This window comes from Onychomys torridus, chromosome 4, assembly GCF_903995425.1.
Source record: "Onychomys torridus chromosome 4, mOncTor1.1, whole genome shotgun sequence".
Taxonomy (NCBI): domain Eukaryota; kingdom Metazoa; phylum Chordata; class Mammalia; order Rodentia; family Cricetidae; genus Onychomys; species Onychomys torridus.
The window spans coordinates 143,194,718-143,222,650 of NC_050446.1; the positions used below are offsets into that span (position 1 = coordinate 143,194,718).

Consider the following 27,933-nt stretch of genomic DNA (forward strand, 5'->3'; position numbering starts at 1 on the left):
CTGCTCCTGCACTCCCAACCTCATCCATCACCACCACACGCCCCCCACTCTCCACGCCACACCCTCTCGCCCCGCCCCTCACGCCACACCCTCTCGCCCCGCCCCCTCACGCCACACCCTCTCGCCCCGCCCCCTCCACGCAACCCCTCCCACCTCTCATCACAACCTGCCTGACTCAGCGCCACATTCTCGCGCCCCGCCCACCCCTGGTGCCCCGCCCCTCCCACCTCTGATCGCCACAAGCCTTGCTCAGCCCCGCCTCTTCGCGCCTCCGGCCCCCTTAATCTCTTAGGCTCCGTCCTACGTCACTTTACGCCACGCCCACCCACACTACGCTCCTCACGCCTTGCCCCGCCCCTCCACGCCCGCCCCGCCCACCTCTCCTCAGCACAGCACACTACTACTCAGCCCCGCCCCGCCCCTCACGCCCCGCCCCTCACGCCCCGCCCCTTCCCTCCACGCCCGCCCCGCCCACCTCTCCTCAGCACAGCACACTACTACTCAGCCCCACCCCGCCCCTCGCGTCCCGCCCCGCCCTTACGCCCCGCCCCTCCACGCCCGCCACGCCCACCTCTCCTCAGCACACTACTACTCAGCCCCGCCCCTCACGCCCCGCCCCGCCCCGCCCTCACGCCCCCGCCCCCTCACGTGCTAGTGCCCACTTGGAGCCTTCACCCGGCAGCCCGGAGCGGCGGGAGAGCTGCGTCCGGATCCCCCTCGGCGTGAGGCGCTCCGCAGCGCCCACTCCACACTGAAAGTAGGGCGGGACCTGCGAAGCCAGGCAGGCTGGGGGCGGTAGGCGGGCTGGGTGAGTTGGGGGTGGGGATGCAGCTCAGAATCCTCTCGGCCCCTGGCGCCCAGCCCTGAGGCCCGCCTGAGGAGGGGACCCGGTGCTGCTCCGGCCTGGGCTTCCCCGGGAGAGACGTCGTGGGGAGCACGTGGCTGCCCGCACCCCTCAGCGTTCCCAGGGCCCCTGGCGCGGCGCGAGCCTCAGCCCCTCCACCCCATGCCCTCCTGTGGGGCCTGGCCCTCCTCCTCCCCTCGGGCCCTGCCCTCACCTCAGACCCTCCCCCGCGAGGCTTGCTTGCAAGGCCCCGAGACTCCTGCCCAGGCCACAGCTCCTGGCCTTCTTCCCTTCCCTGGATGGGCTTCCAGAATCCGCCCCATCCCCTGCTCCCCCCCTCGTGCCAGCCTTGGCCTCACCTTGCATGCAGTAATCTGTACAAAAACTAAGGGGTGCTGGTGGGACGGGGAGGAGGGGCACCCGCGGCTGGCGTGGGGATACACGCTCAGTAAAGCAGCGTCTGCCTCCAGAATGCAGAATCCCAGCGTTTGGCTTTTCCTCCTATTTATTATTTTAATCGATTGCTGAAAAATTATTTTAACTGCCTTCACACTTGAGAGCATTTATATATGTGTACACACACACACACACACACACACACACACACACACACACGGGGTGAGTTTGAGACAGGGTTTCTCTGTGTAGCCCTGGCTGTCCTGGAACTCACTCTGTAGCCCAGGCTGGCCTCGAACTCAGAGAGATCCTCCTGCCTCTGCCTCCCGAGTGCTGGGATTAAAGGCGTGCGCCACCGCCTGGCTGGGAGCATTTCTTTTTGAACTTAGGTTTGGAATTAATTCCAAGACACTGAAAGGAAATAGAGCCATTTCAGGGCGCAAGCCATAACTCTCTCGAAGTGTCTCCCTAGGGACTGTGGTTTGGTACATAGTGTAACCTTTAGTTTGATTCTTGTGGTGGAAATGGGCATTGATCAGAGTTGACCTACGTTTTTAATTCTGTGGCTGACTTTATGTTTGTCTTCATTTTGGCTCTGTGTTCCTTTTTACCAAAACTTTGGGTAGGAAAAAAGCTTCTATTCGGGCAGTTTCAGATGAGGTATGAAAGCAATAATTTCTACTCCAAAAGTAAAAATGATATGACATCTCTCATCATTTTTTACTTTGAAATAGAGCCTTATGGTCTCATCAGCAGTGCACACTGTAAAAATATCCATTTATTTCCTGTCTTTTTGTTATGCAAAATTTATATTATCTCCCCCTCCCCCAGAAACCTTCTTGTCCCTATTTTGTTACTATTATTCTATGTAGAATAAAAAAAAATTGAGATAATTGGTTAGAATACATTTAAACTGGGTGTGGTTCACAAGTTTTTAAACAGGGCTTTAGCCTTTGTTTTAATATTCTAAATGAGATTTTCTTCCTTTTTTTTTTGTTTTTTTGTTTTTTTGTTTTTTGAGACATGATTTCTTTGTGTAGCCTTGGCTATCCTAGAACTAGCTCTGTAGACCAGGCTAGTCTCAAATTCACAGAGCTCCACCTGTCTCTGCCTTCTGAGTGCTGGGATCAAAGGTATGCACTGCCCAGCTGAAATGCTCTTTTTTAATGGGACAAAAACATTGGATTAGGAGATAATTTGAGTATTATTTTGTAGAATTAATGACAAGTTTTGCTCACAGTAAATGAATACTAAAAAAGTTTCCTTATCAAATTTAAGACTTTTTTTTTTGTTCTTTCCAGTTCCTTGAATATAATTAAGTAATACAGGCAACATGTTCTACACTCATGTGCTTATGAGCAAACGTGGGCCACTGGCCAAAATATGGCTTGCAGCTCACTGGGAGAAGAAACTCACAAAGGCCCATGTGTTTGAGTGTAATCTAGAGACAACCATTCAAAAAATTATTTCACCTAAGGTATGTTGTTACTGATTAAAATTATAATTTGTATTAGCCATAGCTGCTGTATAAGAATTAAAATACAGTTTTGCTTCTCAAATGATCCCTTTTAATTCTCCTCTAAATTACTGTCTGCACAAAGGCACTCGTGAAGCATGGATTTGCTGAGTAAGCAAAAATAAAAGTCAGTCACTTTATATGATGAGGTGAAAGTGGTTTACTTTAATAAGAATATAACAGGTTGGGGATTTAGCTCAGTGGTAGCTCAGTGGTAGAGTGCTTGCCTAGCAAGCGCAAGGCCCTGGGTTCGATCCTCAGCTCAAAAAAATAAATAAATAAGAATATAACATTTTCTTTTCAAAGAGAAATTACAGCTTCCTTAATTTTCAAAGAACAGAATTTACAAACCTAGTGTTTATTATTCTAATGTTTTAAAAAATTACTCAAAGGTGAAAATTGCACTTCGAACTTCAGGACACCTTCTTTTGGGAGTTGTTCGAATCTATAATAGGAAGGCAAAGTATCTTTTGGCAGATTGCAGTGAAGCATTTCTTAAGATGAAGATGACATTTCGCCCAGGTATGCATACATTGTTAATTTGTGTCACTATTGACTACTTCCATCATTTTTGTGTTGGGTAGTCTCTTAATTAGCAGCATGCTGTATAAAATGAATATAAATTTCATTTTGACCGAATCTTAAGTTTCCATAAGGATAATAATGTTCTTTCCCTTGTTCTTTTCCTGTATTTGTAGGAAATAGTTATACTGTCCAAACTTTTATATTTTATGTGTTAATATAAAATATATACTTAAAATCATCACAATTGTGTAAGAAACCAGTACGCTTTTTTTTTCTTTTGATTTTTTTGAGATGGTTTCTCTGTGTAGCTTTGCACCTTTCCTGGAACTCACTCTGTAGCCCAGGCTGGCCTCGAACTCACAGAGATCTGCCTGCCTCTGCCTCCTGAGTGCTGGGATTAAAGGCATGCACCACCACTGCCCAGCTCCCAATATACTTATTTTTAATGAGTCATGTAGTTTGCCATTCCTGTTTTTGCCTTTATGAGAGTAAAATTAGAAACTGACAAAATGTAAATATTGATAATTGTAATTGTTTTTAGAATTCTTGAAACTCTTAAATTACATGGTAATTATGAAGTATTATCAAAATCTCTAGACATTCTGCAGTGCTATATATTTATATGTGTTATAAATATAATTCCTAAAAATTTTAATTTATATAGTATCTGTTCTACTTTTAAGATATGCATCATTTTCTGCCTTTGTCATACTTGTTTAGATAAAGGTCTTTCCTCCATCCCTAGTCTTCAAAGCTCCCCAAAGGAACCATCTTTATCATATAATTTTCCTGATCTGTTACAGTACCTATGTCAGTGCCTTTCATATACCATCCCTCCATCAACATTTGTGGACTCTGAATGATAGCTCTTTTTTAATCTTTCTCATTTAAAATAGTTTTAGGATCTTTAGGTAGATTTATATGCATCCTGACAATGTTTTATTTGCTCATTTATTATTTATGTATCCTACAAATATTTATTGACTCATGCTTTGTGATTAACATGTTAGGCTTTAGAATACAAGGACAAGAAAGATAAATAGTACCTTTTCAGTCTAATGAGGAACTCAGATAGTGAAAATGTTTTAAAAACTTAGTATAATAATTACAGATTGTGGTCATGCTGGGATTAAAGGCATGTGCTACTGCACCTGTTTGTGGTCATGTTATAAAGGAAACTAAACCAAGATCTACAACTGAAAATAACAGAGGAGTTCATTTTATAGGTTAGTTAGGGAAAACCTTTGTGAGGGGATAAAAGTTAAACTCACACTTGAAAAACGAGACGTACTTGGTACATCAGTAGTGACCGAGGGAATGGCAGTATAAGCAAATGGAACTACAAGTACAATATCTTGAGTTGAAAAAATGCTTGCCTTTTTCAGGGAACACAAAGGCTAGTATGTCTGTGGAGTATCGTGATGGAGGAAACTGTCCTTAGATGATGTATGATAAGAGTGTAGGGCTACAGAAGCTCCAGTCAGAAATTTAAATTTATTGTAGTGAGGAAGGTCTTTAAGCATGAGAATTATCTGATCTGTTTGCTTTTGGAAATTGTTATTCTGTCTACTTCATAGAAAGTAGACTGCTGAGGGACAGAAGTGGATATAGGGAAGCCCATGAGAGATGATAAAGATTAATTGGAAGTTTAATGTTTCATAAAGAATCACTGCTTATTATATTTCTTTTTCATTATTTTCAGGACTGGTTGACCTCCCAAAAGAGAATTTTGAAGCGGCTTACAATACTATCACATTACCGGAAGAATTTCATGATTTTGACATCTATAATATGAAGTAAGTTATTTTGCTTTCTTTTTTCATATTCAGATTTAATGACAACAACTTCAATTAGATAACAACTGAACAAGTACAGTTGACAAAGGCTTAAATGATAGTGTGAAATTTGAAAGCGCAAAAACAAAAATGTCTCATATTTACTGAATGTTAGTATTGACAGTATATTCATCTAGTTAAATACTTATTAAATAAATGCCTTTCCTTTGCTAAGCACAGTTCTAGACATTGAAGAGATAGCAATGAAGAAAATAGTTCCTGGCCTAATGAATCTTATATTTTAGTTGGTATAGATTGATAATAAATAAATGTGTAATATGAAGATAAATAAGTCTTAAAACAAACAATAGGATTGTCAGGAAAGGATAAAGTAAGAACACAAGCCTGAAGGAGCTAAGCGAACAAACCTATAGTAACGTAGAAGAATGTTCCAGTGGAAACACCCAGTGAAGTAAAAAGTCTCTGAGGAAATAAGGCAGATGAAAATACAAGAACCAAGTGGAAAGGTGATAAGACAGAGTACATTGGGCATGTTCAGGAACAGCAAGAAAGCAAGTGAGATGGCGTGGAATGAAAGAAGAGCTGGGTAGTAAGGAAATGAGGTCGGAGAAGGAGCAGAAGATGAGGTGACAGGATTTGTAGGCTACAGTAGAGCTTTTATTTTGCTGGGAGTGGAAGCACAGGGAAATTTTGAATAGAGAATAGAGGAGTGACCAGATCTCACTTGGTTTCAGCATTTTCCCTCTGCCTACTTCACTATAATGGGGGAAAAAAGGAAAAGAAAACCTGAGAGATTACTGTAGTAAGTCCCTATGAAGTAGTATGTAATTAGTTTTCAAACTTCACTTCATTAAGATGGTAGCAGTCAAATCAATGGATCTCTGTGAAAGGCAGAGTAATAATGATACATTGATGAATTGGATGTGGCCCTAAAGAAGAAAAGAATGACTATTTGATTTGGAAAATGTCTTAGTTTGTATTTCTATTGCTGTGAATAGACACCAGAACCACAGCAACTCTTATAAAGGAAAGCATTTAATTGGGGCTGGCTTACAGTTTCAGAGGTTTAGTCCATTATGGCCATGGCGGGAAGTATGGCTGCATGGCTTGAGCATCTGAGACGTCAAAGCCCACCTAGTGACACACCTACTCCAACAAGGTCACAACTCATATAGTACCACTTCCTATGGGCCTATGGGAGCCATTTTTATTCAAACCACCATAGGACATAAAATGGAGCTACCACTTACTGAAACCAGGATAACTAAAGGATGATAGGTTGAAGGAAGAGAAAGAAGGAAGTAAATTAGGTTTGGGACAACATATAATGTGGGTCTGAATTCATGTGTATATTTCTCTAAGTTCACATGTAGAAACTTAATCCCCATGGTAATGGTATAAATGATGGGAGCCTTTGAAAGTGGTGAGGTTTTGAAAGAAGAGGGCCCTTTTTAATGAGGTTAGTGGCATTATGAAAGAGCCTGAGGAAGCTTTCTTGTACTTCCACCATCTGAGGATACAGCATCAAAGTGTTTTCTCTGGAGAATAGGCCTGTACTAGACACTAAATCTGTGGTGCCTTGATCGTGGCCTTCCCAAACTCTAGAATAGTATGTAATGAATTTCTGTTTATAAATTACTCAGTTCTTGTCATACATAGCATTAACAAAGGAAGACCAAAGTCAAGATGCCATAAATTCAGAGGCATTGCTTTCTGGTCTTACTACATCTTCACATGGTATAAGGATCAAGATGGTAGTGAAAACAGAACCCTCATGTCTTGGTTACTTCCTAAAGGCCTCATCTCCTAACAGCATCACACAAGGATGTAGATTTCAGCAGGAGGGAACACAAGCATTCAAGCCATAGCAAGAGTGACCCTCTATTCAAATACACAAATAAGGTAGCAACTAAGAACCACCACTGGATTTAATAATCTGAAAATTAATTGTATAGACATTGTCTAAAAGTTCATGTCCATAAAAATACTATTGATAAAGTAAAAATCCTTTTATTATAAACTAATTTTAAGTGTTTTCCCAACATTTTGTAAAACCATAGTGTGCTACACATACATTTCCTAAATATGTTTCTCTATAGTGATATTGATGCTTCAGAGCCCATTGCTCAGAACCAAAGCAGACCAGAGGAAATTACACTTAGAGAAGAATATAGCAATGATCTACTTTTCCAAGATGGGAGCTTTGGTGAGAATATTTGAGAAACCAAAATTATATGACATCATCAATGATATTTGCATTTTGTATGAAAACAGTGGTAATAGAGATATCTATAGAATGGATGTTTTCATGTATAAATGTAGTCTCCAAAATGTTTTCTTCTCTTTTTTTCTGTTCTAAATGCTAATACCCTCTATTAGGGGATATTTATTTATCATTGTACAACCTTTTTTTGAATTTCTATTATATATCAAGATAGACAAGAACAGTACTAATATTTAAAGATGTAAGTTCTGGGGCTGATGTGGTGACATATGCCTATAATCCCAGCTATGGCTTTATAGTATGACTCTATCTCCCTTCTTTCCTCCCCCCACAAAAAAAAAAAAGAAAAGTAGTTTCTGCCTTCAAAGGAGAGATATCTAGATTAACAGTTGGTATAGTTTATATATATATGGTTTTATATGTGTGCTGCATAAAATTCCATCAAATGTATTTTGTCCAGTGTATGATGAGTATCAGTTATAAAATAACAGATTTAAGTCACCTTGAGAATGAAGAGAAAGAAACGCTAACACAATAAATAATGTACAGCTTGATTATGAAACATGCAATGATTTTTGAAATGTTAAAATGTGTTTGGCAAAGGCATATGGTTTTTTGGGTTTTTGCTTTTTTGCTTGTTATTGTTTGTTGGTTTTGGTTTTTCAAGAGAGGATTTCTCTGTGTAGCCTTGGCTGTCCTAGAACTTGCTTTGTAGACCAGGCTGGCCTTGAACTCAAATCCACCTGCCTCTGCCTCCCTTGCTGGGATTAAAGGCATGTGCTACCACACCCAGCTACTGATTGATTTTTTTTAAAAAATAACTGAACTGTCTCCCATATCTTCTTTCTGCTTTCTTAGCTGCAATATTATATTGCCTTCCTGAAAATATTCCTCCATTTTCTCCTCATATTTTACACATTTCTGCAAGACTTTTAAGTACTTTTTGTCCACCTTTTATTCCTCTACCTAAGCACCTTGGGTTCCTGTGACTGTATCAAACCCCTGATATCCCTCTCCTCAGTGCCCTCTACCAATTCATCATTCTTTATCAATTTATTAGCCTCAACAAAGGCATTTTCCTCTACTGAAGAGTATGTCTTACTATATAACCAGTTCTACTTAGTTGTTCACAGTTCTGTTTTCTTACATAATTGAGAAAAGTGGAGAATCATATCAGTCTGCAGTTCTAGGTTTGAATCTGGACTGTTTTCTATCAATTGGATGTGTGAACTCGGCAGATGACCTAACTGAGCCTCATAGCCCTGTCTGTAAAGTTGAGATCCTACTAGCAACATCACAGATTATTTTCTTTATTCTTGCCTTTTTTCCTCTCCACCAATATGTGATTTTCCCCCAAAACCATAAGAAATGTTTTATATTAATCTATCCTATTATTGATTATAATGTAAAATTGAAGGTTATGATTATTTCTTCTCTGTAATCTCAGGTTAGATAGACAGATTGGTAGGTAGGTAGACAGACAGACAGACAGACACAAATGACAGTCTCACTACCTAACCCAGTCTTATGTGGCACTCAGATTGGCTTGCTGCAGCCTTCTGAGTGCTGGAATTATAAGTATGCAGAACAGTAATCAATTTACTCTCAGACTTTTGGAATGCCCAGCACTCAGAATTTAGTGTCTGTTCTTGAGTGTTATTCTTTGATTGAGCAAGGTTGGCTTTCCTTTTTGGAAAAAGCTGCCCCTGAATAATATAAACACACTCTTAGTTTTTTCTTAAAAAAGTGATTAAGTCCATTTAGTAAATCTGTTTTTTAAGAATTTAAATTTCTACCGCCGGGCGGTGGTGGCGCACGCCTTTAATCCCAGCACTTGGGAGGCAGAGCCAGGCGGATCTCTGTGAGTTCGAGGCCAGCCTGGTCTACATTGTAAGATCTAGGACAGCCTTCAAAGCTACACAGAGAAACCCTGTCTCAGAAAACAAAAACAAAAACAAAAAAATTAAATTTCGTTTATTTTTATTTTATGAACATTAGTGTTTTACCTGTGTGAGGGGGTCGGATCCTTTGGAATTGGAGTTTAGACAGTTGTGAGTTGCCATGTGGTTGCTGGGAATTGAACCCAGGTCCTTTGGAAGAGCAGTTGGTGCTCTTAACCTCAGAGCCATCTTTCCAGCCCCCATTTAGAAAATCTTTAATCCATTGTGATGTAGGTCTATATATGAATGTACAATATGGGTGATACTTGATGACTTTCTTTGCTGTATGAAAATTAACATGGATTATTGGGAGAGAAGACCATCCTCTGTCTCCAGGGTTCAGAATCCTGGACATAATGACTTTAAAATTCAAAGGTTGGAAAGAACATGCCAGAGCTGACTTTGGATCCTCTGTAGCTATCAGTATAACCTAATGATGAATTAGATCTGGCTCCAAGCCTTTCAGTGATGTGTTTTATTATTTGTACAATGAGTATTATGCCTTCTATTACTTTTTTTTTTTTTTGAACTGGGGATTGAACCACTAAGCTAAATCCCCGACCCACTTCTATTACATACTACAATTAACTAAGTGCTCAGTTAATGTTAGCTGACTGGCAATGCTCGTTTTAGTGTTCTATCTCCAACTCCTGGTACATTCTATAAATATTTACTGAATTATTATTATAAGCCCATTCTTTAATATTTCAACAAACATTTGAGGGGGGGAATTTCTCTGTGTAGCTCTGGCTCTCCTGGAACCAAGCTGCCCTCGAACTCCCAGAGATCTGCCTGCCTCTGCCTCTGCCTCTGCCTCCTGAGTGCTGCTGAGATTAAAAGTGTGTGCCACCACTGCCAGACCTTTTTGTTGTTGTTTCAGAGACAGTGTTCCTCTATGTAGTCCTAGGCAGTTTTTCCAAATTCTTCTTAGGTGTAAACTGTTCAAGCAGTTGTCTATATAAAATGATATGAAATAATACTTGGTCAAACAGAATGTGTCCTACATAACGTATAGGGAATCAGTCTACTCCCATGGCATTTTGACTTTCTAGGACATGACTAAACTCTATTATAAGTACAAACTCTACTGAATGCTCTGGCATTTTTTTCCTGTTGTATTGGGAGAGTATTAAACTTGAAATCTAGTCTATGTTGATTAACTGGTGTCTTCAGTTGAATAATTCAATAATTTTAAAGTTTTTATTTTCCTCATAGAATAAGGATGAATTATACTAGATGATATATTAGTTTCCTCTAGCTCTAAAAGTATATGTTTCTATGATTAGTTTGTCACTAATGATATACATTTATATAGGGGATGAACCTGAACTCCTCAGAAGACATAGCCTCTTTGATGACAACATATTAATGAACTCCAGTGGTCTTGTAGTTGAACATAGTTCTGGAAGCCTCATTGAGGAAAAATCTTTGTTCTTTGACAATGGAGATGGATTTGGAGATGAAGGAGCTGCAGGAGAAATGATTGGTATGCTTTCTGGCCATAAAATATCAAATGTTTATTTTAATCAAATCACTGTAATATATCTGTTTTGTTACATTAAATTGAATTTTCGGATATATATCTGTGCTTGTAGACCAAATTATTTTTCACATATGTTTTCAAAGTCTTTATGTTTAGTCTAGGCCTAAGTTAATAGTCATCTGTTTAAACTCATTTCTATAGAAGCTATTAACTCTGTCTATTTTTATTTGTATCAAACTTTGGAAAGAAGTGAGGTTACTATACTCTTCACAAAATGCACTAGATTATATGCTGGTAACATTATCTTCTTTAATACAAATTGTGGAATAGATATTCTTCATGATCAGTGTAGCATTTTATATTAAAATTACAATATTAGTATAAAATATACATTTTGGAGAGACTAGAAAAACAAAAGTATTTATTTTAAAGATTATTAGATATATGAAATACATTTACAGATTTTTTTTTCAGTTTGCATTAAAAGCCCAGTTATCACCCAGGCATGGCAGCTCATACATGTAATCTTAGCATTTGGGAAACTGAGGCAGAAGAATCATGAGTTTAAGGCCAGCCTGAACTATATAAGGAGTTCTAGGCCAGTTCACTACATAATGAAACCCTATCTTGAAAGAGAAAAGGGAATAGGGAGCAAAGAAAAGAGGGATGGGAAAGAAGTGTGGTTACCCTTTGTATAAATCAGGGCTTCTTAAAACTTTTTCCATCCACAACCCCCTTTTGCCCAAGAAATTTTTATGTGGTCCTGGGTATACAGGTATATAAAATATGCATACAAGGGGCTGGAGAGATGGCTCAGCAGTTAAGAGCACCGACTGCTCTTCCAGAGGACCTGGGTTACTAGCACTCACATGAAGGCTCACAACCGACTGTAACTCCAGACCCAGGGAATCCAAGGCCCTCTTCTGTCTTCTCTGGGCACTGCATATGTGTGGCGCACAGATATACATACAGGCAAACACCCAATACACATAAAATTAAAAAACACATTGTAAAATTCTAAAAAAAAATGTCTATACAAACCAAGTGTTTACTGATAGTAAGCCAAATAAATTTATTCTAAAAATAATTGTTTTGTATACTATATAATTTTACCATTTATTAAAATAAATATTTATGAAATTGAGATATATGCTTACTTTTACATTAGAAAAACTAAAAATCTCTGCTAAAGTTTTGATAATCCAGGATATAGAGCATTTTCAGTGTTTTTCAAAGTTGATCAATATTTCGATTTTAGAATTTGTAATGCTGAGAACACTGATTTGAATAAATAGTCATACAAGATGATAGAAGTATGTTTAGTTATAATCTAAAGATGTGCTAATTTGAGAGGAATGATGGTAGGAAAATATTAAATGTCTTTATTTACTATAACTAAGTCATGTTTCTGTTAGAACAGAAAATGTACATATAGGAAAAGCAATGCAGTTCATAACATACAGTAATCTTTAATCTGTGCCAAGATACTTCAGGCAGCGTGGTTGGCATTGTAAGGCACATGATAGCCCACACAGTGCAAAGTGCACTTTGTATGTTCAGAACCAAGGCTGCAGTGAAGTGGTGGAGCGAACACTGCCAGAAATCATTTTGGTGTTTAATTGGTTTTCCTTGTTGCCAAAATTCTCACAACACCCCATCTCCTCCTAGTTGAGTTATGTGACCCTGTGTGGAGTGAAAACATTTAAGAAGGAGGAATAGAATGTCTGTGTAAACTAGTGCTAGTAAATGTGTAGTGAATAAAAAGTGTTTATGTTTTTAAAGACAATCTATTGCAAGATGAGAATACCGTTTTCGAAGAAATGCATTCGAACAAAGAAACATCTCTGCCTCCTGAGCTTCCCAGTAGTATAATGGGTATGTTGTAGTCTTTTGCATAGAAAATGTATAGATTCTGATGTTTGGAACTTCTGAGTTTCAGCAGCACTGTAATGAAGAACATTGTCCTTCAAATTCTCTTTAACCTAACACTGGACAGTGTAGAACAAGAAGTTAGATTCTGAAAAAGTAGTTAACCAGGATTGGCTTTAGTAGTTCATATTTATTCTTCTCAAGTAGTATGCTTTCAAATCCTAAAAAATAATATGTTATGGGCTGGAGAGATGGCTCAGAGGTTAAGAGCACTCACTGCTCTTCCAGAGGTCCTGAGTTCAATTCCCGGAACCACATGGTGGCTCACAACCAACTGTAATGAGACCTGGCACCCTCTTCTGTATACATAATAAATATATCTTTAAAAATAATAATAATAATATGTTATATCAGAAGAAAAATTATCACATTATATGGCTTGACCATTGGTATACAGTTCAGAGAAGTTATAATTTTTCAAGTGAGCATATTTTTTTTTACTTCAAATTCTTACCAGAGTGCCTCAGATGAGTTGATGCCTTTAAGATAGATTTTTTTCCCATAAGTATTAAAAGTATAATTAACCTCATTTTTGTTTTTTGACAATGTTTGATTTTACATTTACTTTCTGGCAAATAAAATTAAAAATATAAAAAGTATTGGGCAATCAAAACAGCTATTGTTCTTTATGAGTCAGTTGATGACTCAATAGAACATACTTTAGTTGTCATAGCAAATTTTTATTGATCAGTTTTTTGTTTTGTTTTCACTTCTGTGTGATTGTAGCCTGGGATATCTCATATGTAAATGAGGGTGATACCACTTGACTCACTCAAATGTTGTGGGTCCCAGACCATTTATTACTGAACTTCTTTGCCTCTGTAAAGTTCATGACTCTTAAGAATTTATGTATCATCCCAGCTAGTAGTATTTCCTCAATTATTTTTTACTTTATTTCTCATATTGTCTTCTAATGTGTAGCATAGTCATATGCTTCTATTTTTGCTTTTATTAGTAGAACCAGGTAATTCAGATGACCAATACCTACCTGAAGATGAAAAAGTAGATGAAACAACATTATTATCAAATGAAGAAGAGGGGTTTACTCTTGACCCAATTGATTGTTTAGGTAAGAGGTTTCATGTTTTTATTTTTATTTTGGTACCTGCTATCGTAATTGCTTTGAGATATGCAAACAATCAATAGAATGTTATAGAAGGCTGCTGGCATGATAATAGCATTGGGCATTAAATAGGAGAAGAATATAGAAGAAATCAGAGATAAGTTTTTCATCACATCTAGTCCTATTCAAATCATATGTCCAGTTTGGGAAACTGGACATTATTTTCTTTATTAAGAAATTTTTTAAATTCATTTTATATACCAACCACAGATTCCCCCCTCATCCCTCCTCCTGCTCCCTCCCAGCCTTCCCCCTATTCCAAAAAGGTAAGGCCTCCCTTGGGGAGTCAGCAAAGCCTGGTGTATTCAGCTGAGGCAGGTCCAAGCCCCTCCCCCCTGCATCAGGCTGTGCAAGGTGTCCTATCATGGGTAATGGTCTCCATGAAGCCAGCTCATGCTCCAGGGATAGATCCTGATCCCACTGCCAGGGGCCTCTTAAACACCAACAAGCTACACAACTGTCTCACTTATGCAGAGGGCCTAGTCCAGTCCCATGCAGGCTCCACAACTGTTCTGTTGTCTCTGTAGAGGGAAACTGGAAATTTAAAAACTTGATTTCAATACAAAACATTTTCAGCTTTACTAAAGAAAACCTTCTTTGTGGTGTGGAATTAGCTCCCTATTTTGAATTCATATTCAGTACGGGGAGGTGAAGTACACTGGAGAGATACCCATTAATGTTTTGAAACATTATCCTGTTACACATTAAAAAAAAGAAAAGAAAGAAAAGAAAAGCTCCAGATTCTTTAACTGCCCATTCCCTCTTTGCCATGTTTCTTTAGTTGACCACTTAACAAGTGAACAGAATCCCTCCTAAGCCTCTTCAAACAATACCTTGAAAAATAGATCAGCTTTTGACTGCTTAGATACTCAAAAACCTTGCAAAGCTTATTTTCAGAAAACAGAAGGGTTTCTTCCCAGTGTAACTCTGCAGGTTATTTGTGATATACTTTCTTTAGATATGTAGTAGCCTAGAATATCATTTTACAAAACTTTCTAAGTCCATTTATACCTGTTTCTCCCTAGACATCGCTGAGAGAAGGAAAAGCAAAAAGAGGAGGTTGCTCATAGATCCAGTCAAGGAGATAAGTAGCAAGACTATGCATAAGCAGCTTACTTCCTTTGTGGACACTCTCATGGTTCTGGACCTTGCACCTCCCACACAAAGACTGATGATGTGGAAGAAGAGAGGAGGAGTGGATACACTTCTATCAACTGCTACCCAGGATCTGATTCATGATGAACTGAAAATGGTAATTGTTTCCATCCTTTTGCATGAATATGATGCTTGTTTCTAAATTAATATGTTCATATTTACAATATAATTAGTCATTGTAGGGAGAAGAAACCATTATTTTAAAACTTAATTTGTTTAATAATTGTGTGTAAATGGCTTTTTTCCCCCAAGACAGGATCTCACTATATAGCTCTCACTATCCTGGAACTTACTACATAGATCATGCTAGCCTTGAATTTACAAAGATACACCTGCCTCTGCTTCCAAGGCGTGTACCACTATGCCCAGCTTGAAAAGTTGTGTATGAATGGCCTTTACTTTTTATTATATGTGCTTGTGCTTTATTGAATTGCTTTACTAATACAAAATCAAGAATATAAATGTGTTTTTACAGTTGTTTGCAAAATGCTTCCTGTCCTCTGACTTTAAACTTGCAAAATTGATACAGAAGGAGTCAGTAAGGAAAGAAGTGGGAACTAAAAGCATTCTAGGTAAGATTTCCTAATTCTGTTAATGCCAAGGGGAATGTTATGTTAACAAAAATTGAACTTTATGTTTCAGAATGAAAACTAGGCTCAAAAATATATTTCCAAATATAACCACTATTTGTAGAAGAGTATTTTAAACTTAAAGTATTACCTTAGTATAGCATTTTTCTGCTTTCCGTATTAATTTCTTCCCCAAGACTTCACTGAAAAGATGAAATATAGGCCACCCCACGTGTCACAGGCCTGTAATCTCACCTACTCCGGCAGAAGGATTGCAAATTCAAGGCCTGCCTGGGTTACAGTGCAAGTTCAGAGCCAGCCTGACCAACTTAGTGAGACCCTGTCTCAAACTCCAACACTAAAAGGACTGGTGGTGTAGCTCAGTAGTAGAGTACTTGTCTAGAATGTGTGAGGCCCTAGATTTAATCCCCAGTATCTTCTCTACACACATACAAAAGATTTTACACACACACACACACACACACACTGTGTGGATAATTTTTCTCTCTCTAACCTCCACCCTGAAGGCAGTATTCATCAACTCTTAGAAAAGAAAGTCTTGTGTCTAGCAGAATAATGTTTCATTTTAAAAGAACCTAAAAGCCAGGTAGTGATAAGAACAGTACGTAAATATTACAACTACTCTGAGACAAATATCACCATCTGCCTAGAATAAAGTTCACAGAATGTTAATAATCACTCATTATTGCTGTGACAGTTACAAAGTAATGAAACCAACTTATGTGATGAATAAAGTTCCTTTTCCCAGTGACCATTTCTGAAGTCATTGGTATTTACAGAATAGTACACCACAATGAGCTTAAATTGTGCCTGTTGTCCTGTGAGTGAATGTGTGAAAGGGAGGGAGGGAGGGAGGGAGGGAGGGAGGGAGGGAGGGAGGGAGCGAGCTAGGATAACTGGAGGATGATGGAGAGTGGAAATGATAAAGAAACAGAGGAGGGAAAGAGAAGATATAAATTATGTGAGATGCAGGGAGTATGAAAAAGTTGTGCACTCCTTATTTAAATTCTTGGATTCCAAGTTAATGACCAGAAATTTTCTTTTTGAATAGCCATATGCTAATTCAAGTTTGAAATGCACTTTCATAACATTTTCTTTACTTCCTTGCAATTAAGAGCTCTCAGTGATAGAAGAGCCCAATTCCCACAGAGAGTTAGATCAACGCCAGTCTTGGAAGGATGTGATTGTTGAATCTGTGGGTAGCTTTCAGGAAGACATCAATATGAATATTAACTCTGAGGTAAGTTAGCCAGAGATAATCATTGAAATATTTTTATGCAACTCTAGTGAGGTAATATTGAGAGGCTGATACATACTCTTACATATATTGTTCATATTTCATTTCATGTTGTTCAACAGTTTCTCAAAGTATCATTACTGTTACAAGATAAAAATATAATTTTAATCTGCAAGACAGTATTCCTTTAAAGTTTAGGATAGTGAATCACTAGGTAAGATAGTTTCATACTGAAATAATATTTTATGTAGCTTAGTAAATGAGTGATTGTACATGAATCTGGTTGTATATTGAAAACCTTACTAAGCCCTACATTGAATGAGTTGTGGAGTCTCCTAGAACTCTAACCAGATGTTTTTATATTGTTCCTCACATCTTTTCCCTCTAGAACAACATTTTAAACTTCCCAACTATCTTTACCTTAATTTGAAAGACTACCTGAAAGTCTATGACCAAAACAAAATAATTTTGTCACTCAGAAGGAACAGGAAAACAAAAATTTTCTTTTTTTTTTCTTTCTTTTTTTTTTTTTTTAAATAATTTATTTATTATGTATACAGTATTCTGCCTGCATGTGTCCCTGCAGGCCAGGAGAGGGCACCAGATCTCATTACAAATGGTTGTGAGCCACCATGTGGTTGCTGGGAATTGAACTCAGGACCTCTGGAAGAACAGTAGGTGCTCTTAACCACTGAGCCATCTCTCCAGCCCCACAAAAATTTTCTTTGAGGACAATTTTTATTTGAAAAGCTTAACTATTTGAAAACAGAAATTTAAAAAAATATTTTAAAATATTTTAAATTGTATATTAAAATATATAAATAAATATAATATAAAATTTTATATTAATTAAAAATATAAAGTATTTTCTCTGTTGGGTGTGGAGGTACATGCCTTTAATCCCAGCAGTCAGGAGGCAGAGGCAAGTGGATGTCTGAGTTTGAGGCTCGCCTAGTCTACAGAGTTCCAGGACAGCCAGGGCTTCTCAGAGAAACACTGTTTTGAAAAGTAAAATAAAACACTTTCTCACTTGTCACTTAAATATTAGGGTCTTACTTATAAAAATAAACCAATGCTTTTCAGGTCTGTTCCCTCATCATTATAACTTTTTTCCTGTGAAAAAAGGAAGGCTTTTATTGAGGGTAAGGAAACACACACAGGAGGCACAGTGAGAAAGACTCCCTGCAGAACAGAGAAGGGGAAACTTGGGAAGCCGAGCGCTCATCATTGTATTTTGATAACCACTCAGAGAATTTGGCTAACCCACATTGAAACAGCATACCCCCGGGAGGAAAGACAGTTTCAGAATACATTAAAACAGAACATGTTCTACTAAATACTTGACAATATACTGCATACTGATATGGTGAGTTGCCATGCTATCTGCCTTTTGGGGGCTTGGACATTTACTAGAATGCACCTTTTGAAATTCTTATTAGGAAAACTTGTTTAATTTATGATTTTGGGAAGGAAAACATAAGTGCAGTTATCAACTGCTTATTTGCAAACATTACATTTTTCTTCTTGTGCTGTACCAGTTCTTTTGACTCTTACTCTTTTATACTAATCTATGATCTAATTTTCATTTCTGTTCTTACTTTGTTTTCTAAATGGTGAAGAAATAGGAAATATACTAAAGTATGGGAGCATACACAATGAGTTTAAAGGGACAGAAAAATGTTGATTCTGTTCAATCATTTTAAAATCTCATAAAACAGAATTTTGTGTATAGTAATTATTAAATTTGACATTATTTAAAATATGGAATATTCATAGATACTAAAAAAAGACAAATATATGCTAAAGAGTAAAGAGCAATGCCTTCTAATCACTAAAATATTTAAAGCAGAAGTGAAAAAAGTATAGAAAAATCCTCCTGTCTTACTCAAGATCAGAGATGGAAGCTAGGAAACAGAGCTTAGTGACAGGTTAGAGATGGAACGGGACCAACGCCTTATAGCAGAGAGAAGAGGAGGAGATGAGGGAGAGTAGAACATTTCTGGCCTTTACTCTTTTTCCTTCTTCCCTTGTTTTTGCCCTCCTTCTGGAAGATACAGATCATTTTTGTTGTTGTTGTTTCAGTGACCACTCATGTGTTAGAGTCCTGTCACAGTCCTGGGTAGGGATTTGAGTGTTCTAGCCCTCACTCTCACCTCCTCTGCTTGCCCATGCAGGTTTCTTTCCTGCCTCAGAAAGCTGGTGCTGGCCTGAGTAACCGCTAAACAAGATACTTCAAAGGAAAGCAATCTCAGCAGCGCAGCAGTAGAGGTTCCAATGTGGAGCCTGCATGAAGAGGAGAAAGGGAGAAGTAGTGTGCAGGGTCCTTCATTTGTGGTGGTTTGAATAAAAATGGCCCCCATAGGTCCATAAGGAGTGGCACTATTAGGAAGTATGGTCTTGTTGGAAGAAGTGTGTCACACTCTCTTCTTGCTGCCTGTGGATCAAGATGTAAACCGTTCAGCTCCTTCTCCAGCACCATGTCTGCCATTCTTCCTGCCATGATGATAATGGACTAAACCTCTGAACTGTAAGCCAGCCCCAATTAAATATTTTCCTTTATAAGAGTTGCTGTTGTCATGGTGTCTATTCACAGCAATAGAAACCCTAAGACAGAAGTTTAGTGTTGTGATAGGCCTGACCATGCTTTTGTTTGAAGGAATGTGAACTTTTGGGACCAGATTAGAAAAACAGTTGAATTCTTAATTGAGACTTAATGGACCATCCTAGTAGGGGAATGGAAGAGAGTGGTGCTGAGGGTGATTTGAATTGTGAAGGCCTAGCTCAAGAGATTTCAGCGGAAAAGAATTTTAGTATGTGGCCTAGAGACTGCTCTTGTGATATTTTGGTGAAGAATTTGCCTGCTTTCTGCTCTTGTCCAAAAAAAAATCTGCCTGGTGATAAATGAAAGAGTTTTGAATTAATTGCATTGGCAGAAGAAATCTCAAAACAACCTAATATGAATTCTGTTATGTGGTTATTAGTGTTCATTCTTATGCAGATTTATAATGAAAAAGAGAAAGCTGATCAAGGAAAAATACAAAATGTATGATTTAAGGAGAAAAAAGAGCACTAGAAAGTGTAAACAGATTAAAGAAAAGCCTGATGCTAAGTGGAATAAAGGGAGTGGTGACCTCAGAGCAAGACCCCACCTAGCTTAGATTCCAACTTGTGGGAAGGAATTGAAGAAAGTGAAAAGCAGTTCAAGAAAAGCTTATGGCCAGGCATGGTGGTGCACACCTTTAATCCCAGCACTCCAGAGGCAGAAGCAGACACATCTCTGAGTTTAAGGCGAGCCTGGTCTACAGAGAAAGTTTCAAGATAGTCACGCTTAGATAGTGAAGGAAACCATCTAAAACAGAAAGTGGGTGAAGATGTAATTGAGTGAGAAGGCCATATTCCAATCCCAGCAAGCAGCAGAATTTGGCAGCTTTGGCCTCATGGTTCTGACTTTAGAGCCAAAGATACCAGAAAGGGATTAGGGAATCTCCCTCCATGATTAAGGAAAGTTGCCTAGCCAAGCATATCTCCGGGGTATCCCTGCATGGAGGCCTGAAGAAGCTATTATGTGAAGCTGTGAAGTTGAAGCCTGGATTACCTTGGGGACCCCTAAATGTTGGAGATGACAGAGTTGTAGGATACCTGCCAAGAGAAGCTGTCAGCAGGAAATGGAACCAGGCCAAGAGGAAACAGTGTGTTGCAGTCAACAAAGGTGAAAGGAGTTGGAGATCTGAAGAACATTTTGACATCAGACACAAAGATGCAGAGTTTGCCCAACTGGTTTGGGGTTTTTTTGTTTGTTTGTTTGTTTGTTTTTTGTTTTTTTGTCCAGTGTTTCCTCACTATGATCCCTTTTGGAATTGTAAGGTATATCCTATGCCATTATATGTTAGAAGTATGTGATCTGCTTTTTCATTTTGATTTTACAGGGAATTACTGTTAAGAGATTACATGCATCTCAGAAGAGACTTTGGACTTTACAATTTTAAGCAAGTTTAAGACTGTTATAGACTATGAGGACTTTTGAAGTTGGACTAAATGCATTTTTCATTATGATATGGCCTCAGGCCTGTGAGGGCCAGGAAGTGGAATGTGGTGGTTTGAATAAAAATGGCCCCCATAGGTCCATAGGAAGTGGCACTGTTAGGAGGCCTTATTGCAGGAAGTGTGTCATACTCTCTTCCTGCTGCCTACAGATCAAGTTGTAAAACTCTCAGCTCCTTCTCCAGTACCATGTCAGCTTGCATGCCACCATGCTTCCTGTCATGATGGTAATGGACTCAACTCTGAACTGTAAACCAGCCCCAATTAAATGTTTTCCTTTATAAGTTGTGGTAATGGTATCTCTTCACAGCAATAGAAACTCTAAGTAAGACAATATGTTAAATTAGTTTGAGAAATTATCATTTATGTTAATAAATTGTTTTTAAAAATTGAGCTGTTCATATTATAACCACTAGCAGAATTACCTGTAATTTCTGAATTTTCTTTTTGCAGGATATATTTGAAACAATTTCTCCACCTGCCGAGGGATTATCTTCAATGAATGCTTCTTCAGCCCAAGAAAATTGTCCAGTTGAATTGGTAAATATATTTGTAGTCTTTGGGTAATTTTTTCATATTTAATTAGTTATTTTTAGATTTAATGTAATTTTGGCAATTTCATACATATACAGAATGTACGTGGTAATTATATTTACTCTCCATTATTCTAGCATATCTCTCACCAACTCTAGCAAACCTTAATGAAACTCACTATATTAAAAAAAGGACATGGAAATAGGAGGAGTGACTAATAGGGAAGAAAGGAATATTCTTAAAAGTTGTCTTCCTAAATGTTAATGGTTTATTTACTTAAAATTTGGCTTGCAAAATTGCTGTGTTTATTTGTAAGTTTATAATTTAAATTTATGTTCTCAAAAAATATGTTTAGCTTGGCTTGGTGGCCCATAGCAGGCAGGAGAATGAGTTTGAAGCAAGCATAAACTACATAGACCAGGCTAGTGTGTTTCAAATAACAGCTGAGATATTTGTAAATCATTTGATGGGCTGTGAAGAATTCCCATGACTTTTTCTCATACTTAAATTTTTTTTGAGACTTTAGATAAAGGCAAGTATACAATTTTATGCTTATCAAAGGTAGGGTCATGTTTTAAATTGTTGAGAATCAACTGTTTTAAATCATTCTTATCTTTGGAGATTATACTATATTCAGATATAACCTAGGGCATTTGAAGTTTTATTTTTAAAAAAATAGTGTGAGCATCTCTTCGTCAATATTGGCACAAAACCTGTATCTGTAGGAAAGTTTTAAAATCAGAAAATGAAAATGCTTAAAATCAGAAAGGTCTGCTTAAAGAGTCACATTTTGATAGCAAATCCAGAATTAGACTCACTGACTCCATATGAGCATTACTACCTGGTTTCTTTCTTTCTTTTTTTTTTTTTTCCCCTAGGTTTTTGTTTTGTTGTTGTTGTTGTTGTTGTTGTTGTTGTTGTTGTTTATGTACTCCTGGCTATCCTGGAACTAGCCCTGTACATCAGGCTGGCCTTGAACTCAGAGATCTGCCTCCCAAGTACTGGGATTAAAGGTGTTGCACCAACACTGCCTGTAGCTAGAGTTTTCTCCAGTCCTGCCCAACCCCACAGACCCCACAACCACTTATAAAATAATCACTCAGAAGCTCATTGTAATTAAACTGCTCAGCCGTTAGCTCAGGCCTACCATTGTCTAGCTCTTAAACTTACACTCAGCCCATTTCTGTTCATCTGTATGTCGCCACATGTTCCATGACTTTACCTGCTGCCTTTATATGCTGCTCCCTGGACGGCAGACTGGCGTCTCCCCCTCCCAGCCTTCCACTTCCCAGACTTCTCCTCTCTCTTTGTCCCACCTATACTTCCTGCCTGGCTACTGGCCAATCAGCATTTTATTTATCAATCAATCATCCACATCAACTGCCTGACTTCATTTTTTTTTAAAAGATACACACATGCATAAAATAAAAATAAATATTTTAAAGTACACCATATATGTTCCTGGCCCCTAGGAAGCCAAAAGAAGGTATTTGGTCCCCTGGATCTGCAGTTACAGGTGGTTGTGAGCCACCATGTGGTGCTGGAACAAAATCTGGGTTTTCTGTAAGAGCAGCCATTCTCCAACCCCTGAGTTACTTATTTGAACCTTATCCCAGGGTACTGAGGGCATTTTTAATTCAAATTTTATCAAAAGTTGTTTAGTAAATACTATTAAATCACCTATTAAGTCCTGGTGTTAAATTTTTAGATTTATTGTTTCTATTTATGTGCATGTGTGTATGCCTATGTGAATTTATGTGCATACAGGTGACTGAAGAGGCCAGAAGAGGCCATTGAATTCCTAGAAACTGGGGTTATAGATAGTTGTCCGTTACTGGTGTGGTTCTGGGAACCTAACCCAGGTCCTCTTCAGGGACTGTAAGCACTTTCGACTACTGTGCCATCTCTGTAGCCTCTTAATTTGTTCCATTTGTTTGTTTGCTGTTGCACGCTATGGTCAGAGCTAGCCTAGGAAAACTGATAAAGTAGGTCAGAACTGCTGCTTCTCACCCACAGCTCTTTGCAGCCTGTTCTGTTTTCCTTGTTATTGTTTACTGTTGTTTTTATCAGACAGATCAATACCTTTCCTGAGACCCCATTCTTAACACATAATGTGTTAGTTTGTAAGAGATTAGACTAAATATCAAGCCGTCTCTGGAAGTGATTAAAAGACAAAAGAGTAAACCAACATGACAGGCAGTGAGTTAGCGTTATGTAGACAAAATGCCTCAAAATCTGAAAGGTCTTTTAAACCATTTTTAAGGGTGTTTGTGTCATCAGCTAAGATCATACAAAGGCCTTGAAACAACAGGTTTTCTACAGTTTTTCTGCTTTCTCCTGTCACTAGAGTTAAGATTGGCAGACTGAAAATCCTAGCCCAAAGCGGCTGAGTTTGCTAACTACTTTTCAAAGTACATAAGGGCACAGGCTCTGGGCTGCATCACAATAAAGACTACAGTTTCCTGCTTTGCATCTCTTTATCAGAAGGTATGCCTGGAGGCAAGGTACAACCCAGGACAGGTTTTTGTTGTTTGACAAAGCTTTTGCTGGGATACACAGTGCACACATCTACTCACCCTAGACAGGGAACCTGTACAGATTCCACCACAGTCCAGCTTGGTGAACCAGTGAGTTTTATTGAGGTTACTTACAGGAGTATGCATGCCAGGTTACTTAGCTTTCCTGTTTTAATCTTGAGGAAACTGTTATACAGTAGTTGTCTCATGTTTGTGTCATTCTCTTCTTCACCAAACCAGACATTTTGGGAGCAGGATTGTCTTACAGTTGTATTTCTGTAGTAGCTAATGCATTGCTTGGTGAATAGTAAACATTCAATAAAATTTGCTTAAATTAAATATTTATCAATCATTCAAGCAGGAGTCATCAGGCAGCAAACAAAATACTGAGGCAGAGAAATGGAATCAAAGATTATTTCAGACGTTAAATGAATTACGGGTAAGATGGTATTTTTATTTTATTTTGTGTGTATATTTGCATGTGTAGTGTATTTACACATGTATATGCATGTTCTAGTATGGGGATACGTGTATGTGTGGGTGGTTGTGTATTGTAGGCCAGAAGTAGACATCAAGTGGCTTCCTCAGTCACTCTCCACTTTATTTCCTGAGATAAGACCTCTCACTGACCCCAGACTTTACTGATTCCAGCCAGTCTAACTAATGAGCTTGCCCTGGAGATCCTTTGTCTCTGAGAAGATGTGAACTCCAGTCCTTATAATTGCAGAATAAACACTTTATCCACTGAACTATTTCCCTAGCCCTTGATTTTTATACTAAAAAGTCAGTAATATATTGATTTGAGCATCCAGATATTTATGAAAACAAAATATTTTTTATGTTTGTCACAGGAGTGAAATGGTTTTGAGTGATCTACCTAAGACTAAATGTAGAAGAGAAAGGTTATTAAAGGATGACTATCAGTTTCTATTTCAAAGATTATGTAAATAATCAGTTTTCACTGAGGCTTCATAGTGTGATTACAGTGATTTTCATGTAAATTTTGTGGCTGTGTTATTTGGTTTATTATCTCTTTTTAAAAAATAAAAAAGTTTGTTTTGCCTGTGCATATGTCTGGCATCGTGTGCATATAATGCTTGCAAAGGCCAGAAGAGGATGTTGGATCATCTGAAACTGGAGTTACTCTCCATGTAGGTTCTGGGAATATACCTGGCCTTCAGCAAGAATAGCCAGTGTTCTTAACTGAGCTATCTCTCTAGCCCTTTATTACATGATTTTATTTCCTTAATGTCTGTGCACCTATCTGTAATTATTTTTTCCAATCATTTGCCAACTTAATAATAAAACCTCTTATTATGTGTATTGACCCATTAGTTCCCTACTTTGCCTCTCATTATTCTCTTTTTCTAATTCATAATAGTTACTCTTATGTCTCCTCTACAGCTTTTGTATGGGGACATTCCTAAACCACAAACATGGAAAATTCCTTGTCTCCTCTTACTTTCTCTGTTCATGCTTTGATCTTTTATATTAAATCTTTTTGTCAGTACATCTCATAACTTCTCAAAATAAATGGTGTATAGGAGATAGCAAGTTTTCAAACAAAGCCTAAAAATTTATTTATTTTTTAACTTGAGTTTGATTAGTTGTCTCTATACAACTTGGAAATACTTTGTCTGACGAAGTTTTGTAACATATTTGTGTTGTTATTGAAGCCATGCACCGTCTTGTTTTATGATCTTTTGTAGTGATCTTTATTTTCTCTCTGGAAGCTTTTAGATCTTTTCTTTGTCCCCAATGCTCTGAAATTTCATGATGATGCACTCTAAGGGATTTTTGTTTGCTTGTTTTTTCTTGTTCATTGTATTGCTTTGAATTGGGTAGTTTAAATCACTATTTTCATATTCTGTTTTTTAATTTTTAAATTTGAACTTGACTTTTTAAAATTAGAACTTCCTGGTGCTGGAGAGATAGCTCAGTGGTTTAAAAGCACTTGCTCTTGCAGAGGACTCAGGTGTGAATCCCAGTATTCACATGGTGGCTTACAACTATCTATAACTCCAGTTCCAGGGGATCTGACACCCTCTTCTTGTCTCCATAGGCACCAAACACAAACAGTGCACAACATACATGCAGGCAAAACACCCAAACACATGAAACATTTTTTAATTAGACTTCCTTCTAATTGCTTGTTGTACAATGAAATATTTTACCTATTAATTTATCAAGTATTTCAGACTGTCAAAAACTCTACTGACATTCCTAAAAGTACTTTGCAGTCATCCAAGGAGTATGATAGGCATAAGATACTGGCAAATTTTTGGTCCAGTATTTCTGGGTAAATAAAAACTATACTTTTGTAAGAATCTGATTCCAAATCCTAGTCTTCATTAAAGGTATTATTCCTCCACAATTTAATACTGTATCTTACTTAATATTGTAGCTCACTTATTTTTAGTAGGTATGCAGGCATCATGTGATGACTTCAACCAGGAGATGTTTACATAGCTACATTCCCCTGCCACTGAAACTTACAATTGCATTTCCACATTTACCACAAAGGTTATTTTACAGGCACCTCTAACGCCTTTAAGGCAAAGACACACAATGAACTGATCCTGTGAGTTTTTCCTATTTGTAAGACTAAACCAATTGTACTTTCCATAAGAGATATTTATGTTAATATCACTTTTAAAAAACTAAAATTTATATAACATATAAATTTGTATAAAACTTAGTAGTTTTGTGTGCATTTTTTCCATAAAACAGGTTTGGTCTCAGTGATCTATGTTTTTAGATGTTTATTAGAGTCATTCTCTTTCTCTTTTTAAAGATACCATAGTTACTTATCAAAAATTGCTGTATTTGTTGTTCATTATGCATCCACAGACTGCTTTACTTCTAATAATTTTTCCCTTTTCTTTTGTTTTTTTTCTAATTATTTTCCCAGGAATCCAACAAGATGGGAATGCAGTCCTTTAGTCTGATAAAGCTATGCAGAAATAGTGACCGAAAACAGGCAGCTGCCAAATTTTATACCTTTCTTATCCTGAAAAAACATCGAGCTATTGAACTGAGCCAGAGTGTTCCCTATGCAGATATTATAGCTACAGTGGGACCAATGTTCCATAAGATGTGAAAGAAATCCAGAGCATGCAGGTTTATGCCATCACTGGCACTTGTGCATAGACTGTTCAGTTTGCTGCAGAAGCTATGGAGAAGCAGCAGGTGGTCTGGCCCATTTCACAGAGTCTGGCCTCCCATTTTCTATCTAGAGGGCAGAACCAATCACAACCAGAATTGGAAACCTATGTTGGAGATAGTTAAGTCACTTTTTAACTTAACCGATTTATCATTTCCCTGATCTGAGGATTGCATTTAGATTGTGTTTAGCATGCATTGTGTTTAGCATGCATTGTAAAATACAATGTACCTTCAGGAAACATTCAAGGGTGTTTGGGTTTTTTTGTTTGTTTGGTTGGTTTGGTTTTTGGTTTTTTTGAGGCAGGGTTTCTCTGTGTAGTTTTGGTGCCTGTCGTAGATCTCGCTCTGTAGACCAGGCTGGCCTCAAACACTGGCTCTGCCTCCCGAGTGCTGGGATTAAAGGTATGCGCCACCACCACCCAGTCTCAAGGATGTTTTTTAAAAGACTGTTTTACATTGGATTATTAAAGTTTGTGGGGTTAATGAATAGTTAATATGTTCTTACTTGTAGACAATAGTTTATTTAATCTACTTTGTATCATCATTGATAGTACCTATTTCTCTAATTTTAATCTAATATCTTAGTTAAAGAATTATAAAACTTATTTTAAATTACTTGAGTTACTTTTAGTCTGGTTATGGACCATGTAACTTTTTCACTTAATATTTAATAACTTTTATTGTCACCATTAATGTCTTAGTGAAACCAAAGCTGCTTATGTTAAAAACAAAATAAAACAAAAACTGGCAGGTACTTGTTAACGCTTTACCTGCACGTCAGTCGTAGGAAAGACCACTGAAACAAATGCTCTTTGTGTGTACTGAGCATTTTAACAGTAAAATCATTTGGTTTTTTTCTTAATGTTATAGTCAAAATGTTTCATATGCTCTATGAACTGCAAAGTACACTGTAAAATGT

General features: G+C 37.9%; 1 protein-coding gene across 1 annotated transcript; it reads left to right on the plus strand.

Annotated features, from left to right (window-relative positions):
• Positions 1-688: 688 nt before the first annotated feature.
• Positions 689-27,301, plus strand: Rad21l1 (RAD21 cohesin complex component like 1). Its single transcript, XM_036185702.1, has 14 exons — positions 689-757; positions 2,542-2,717; positions 3,149-3,278; positions 4,984-5,077; positions 7,177-7,283; positions 10,557-10,727; positions 12,507-12,599; positions 13,609-13,722; positions 14,802-15,028; positions 15,407-15,503; positions 16,637-16,761; positions 21,253-21,339; positions 24,211-24,288; positions 26,761-27,301. The coding sequence occupies exons 2-14, from the start codon at positions 2,574-2,576 to the stop codon at positions 26,947-26,949; spliced, it is 1,656 nt and encodes a 551-aa protein (XP_036041595.1). The 5' UTR covers positions 689-757; positions 2,542-2,573; the 3' UTR covers positions 26,950-27,301.
• The last annotated feature ends 632 nt before the right edge of the window (positions 27,302-27,933 follow it).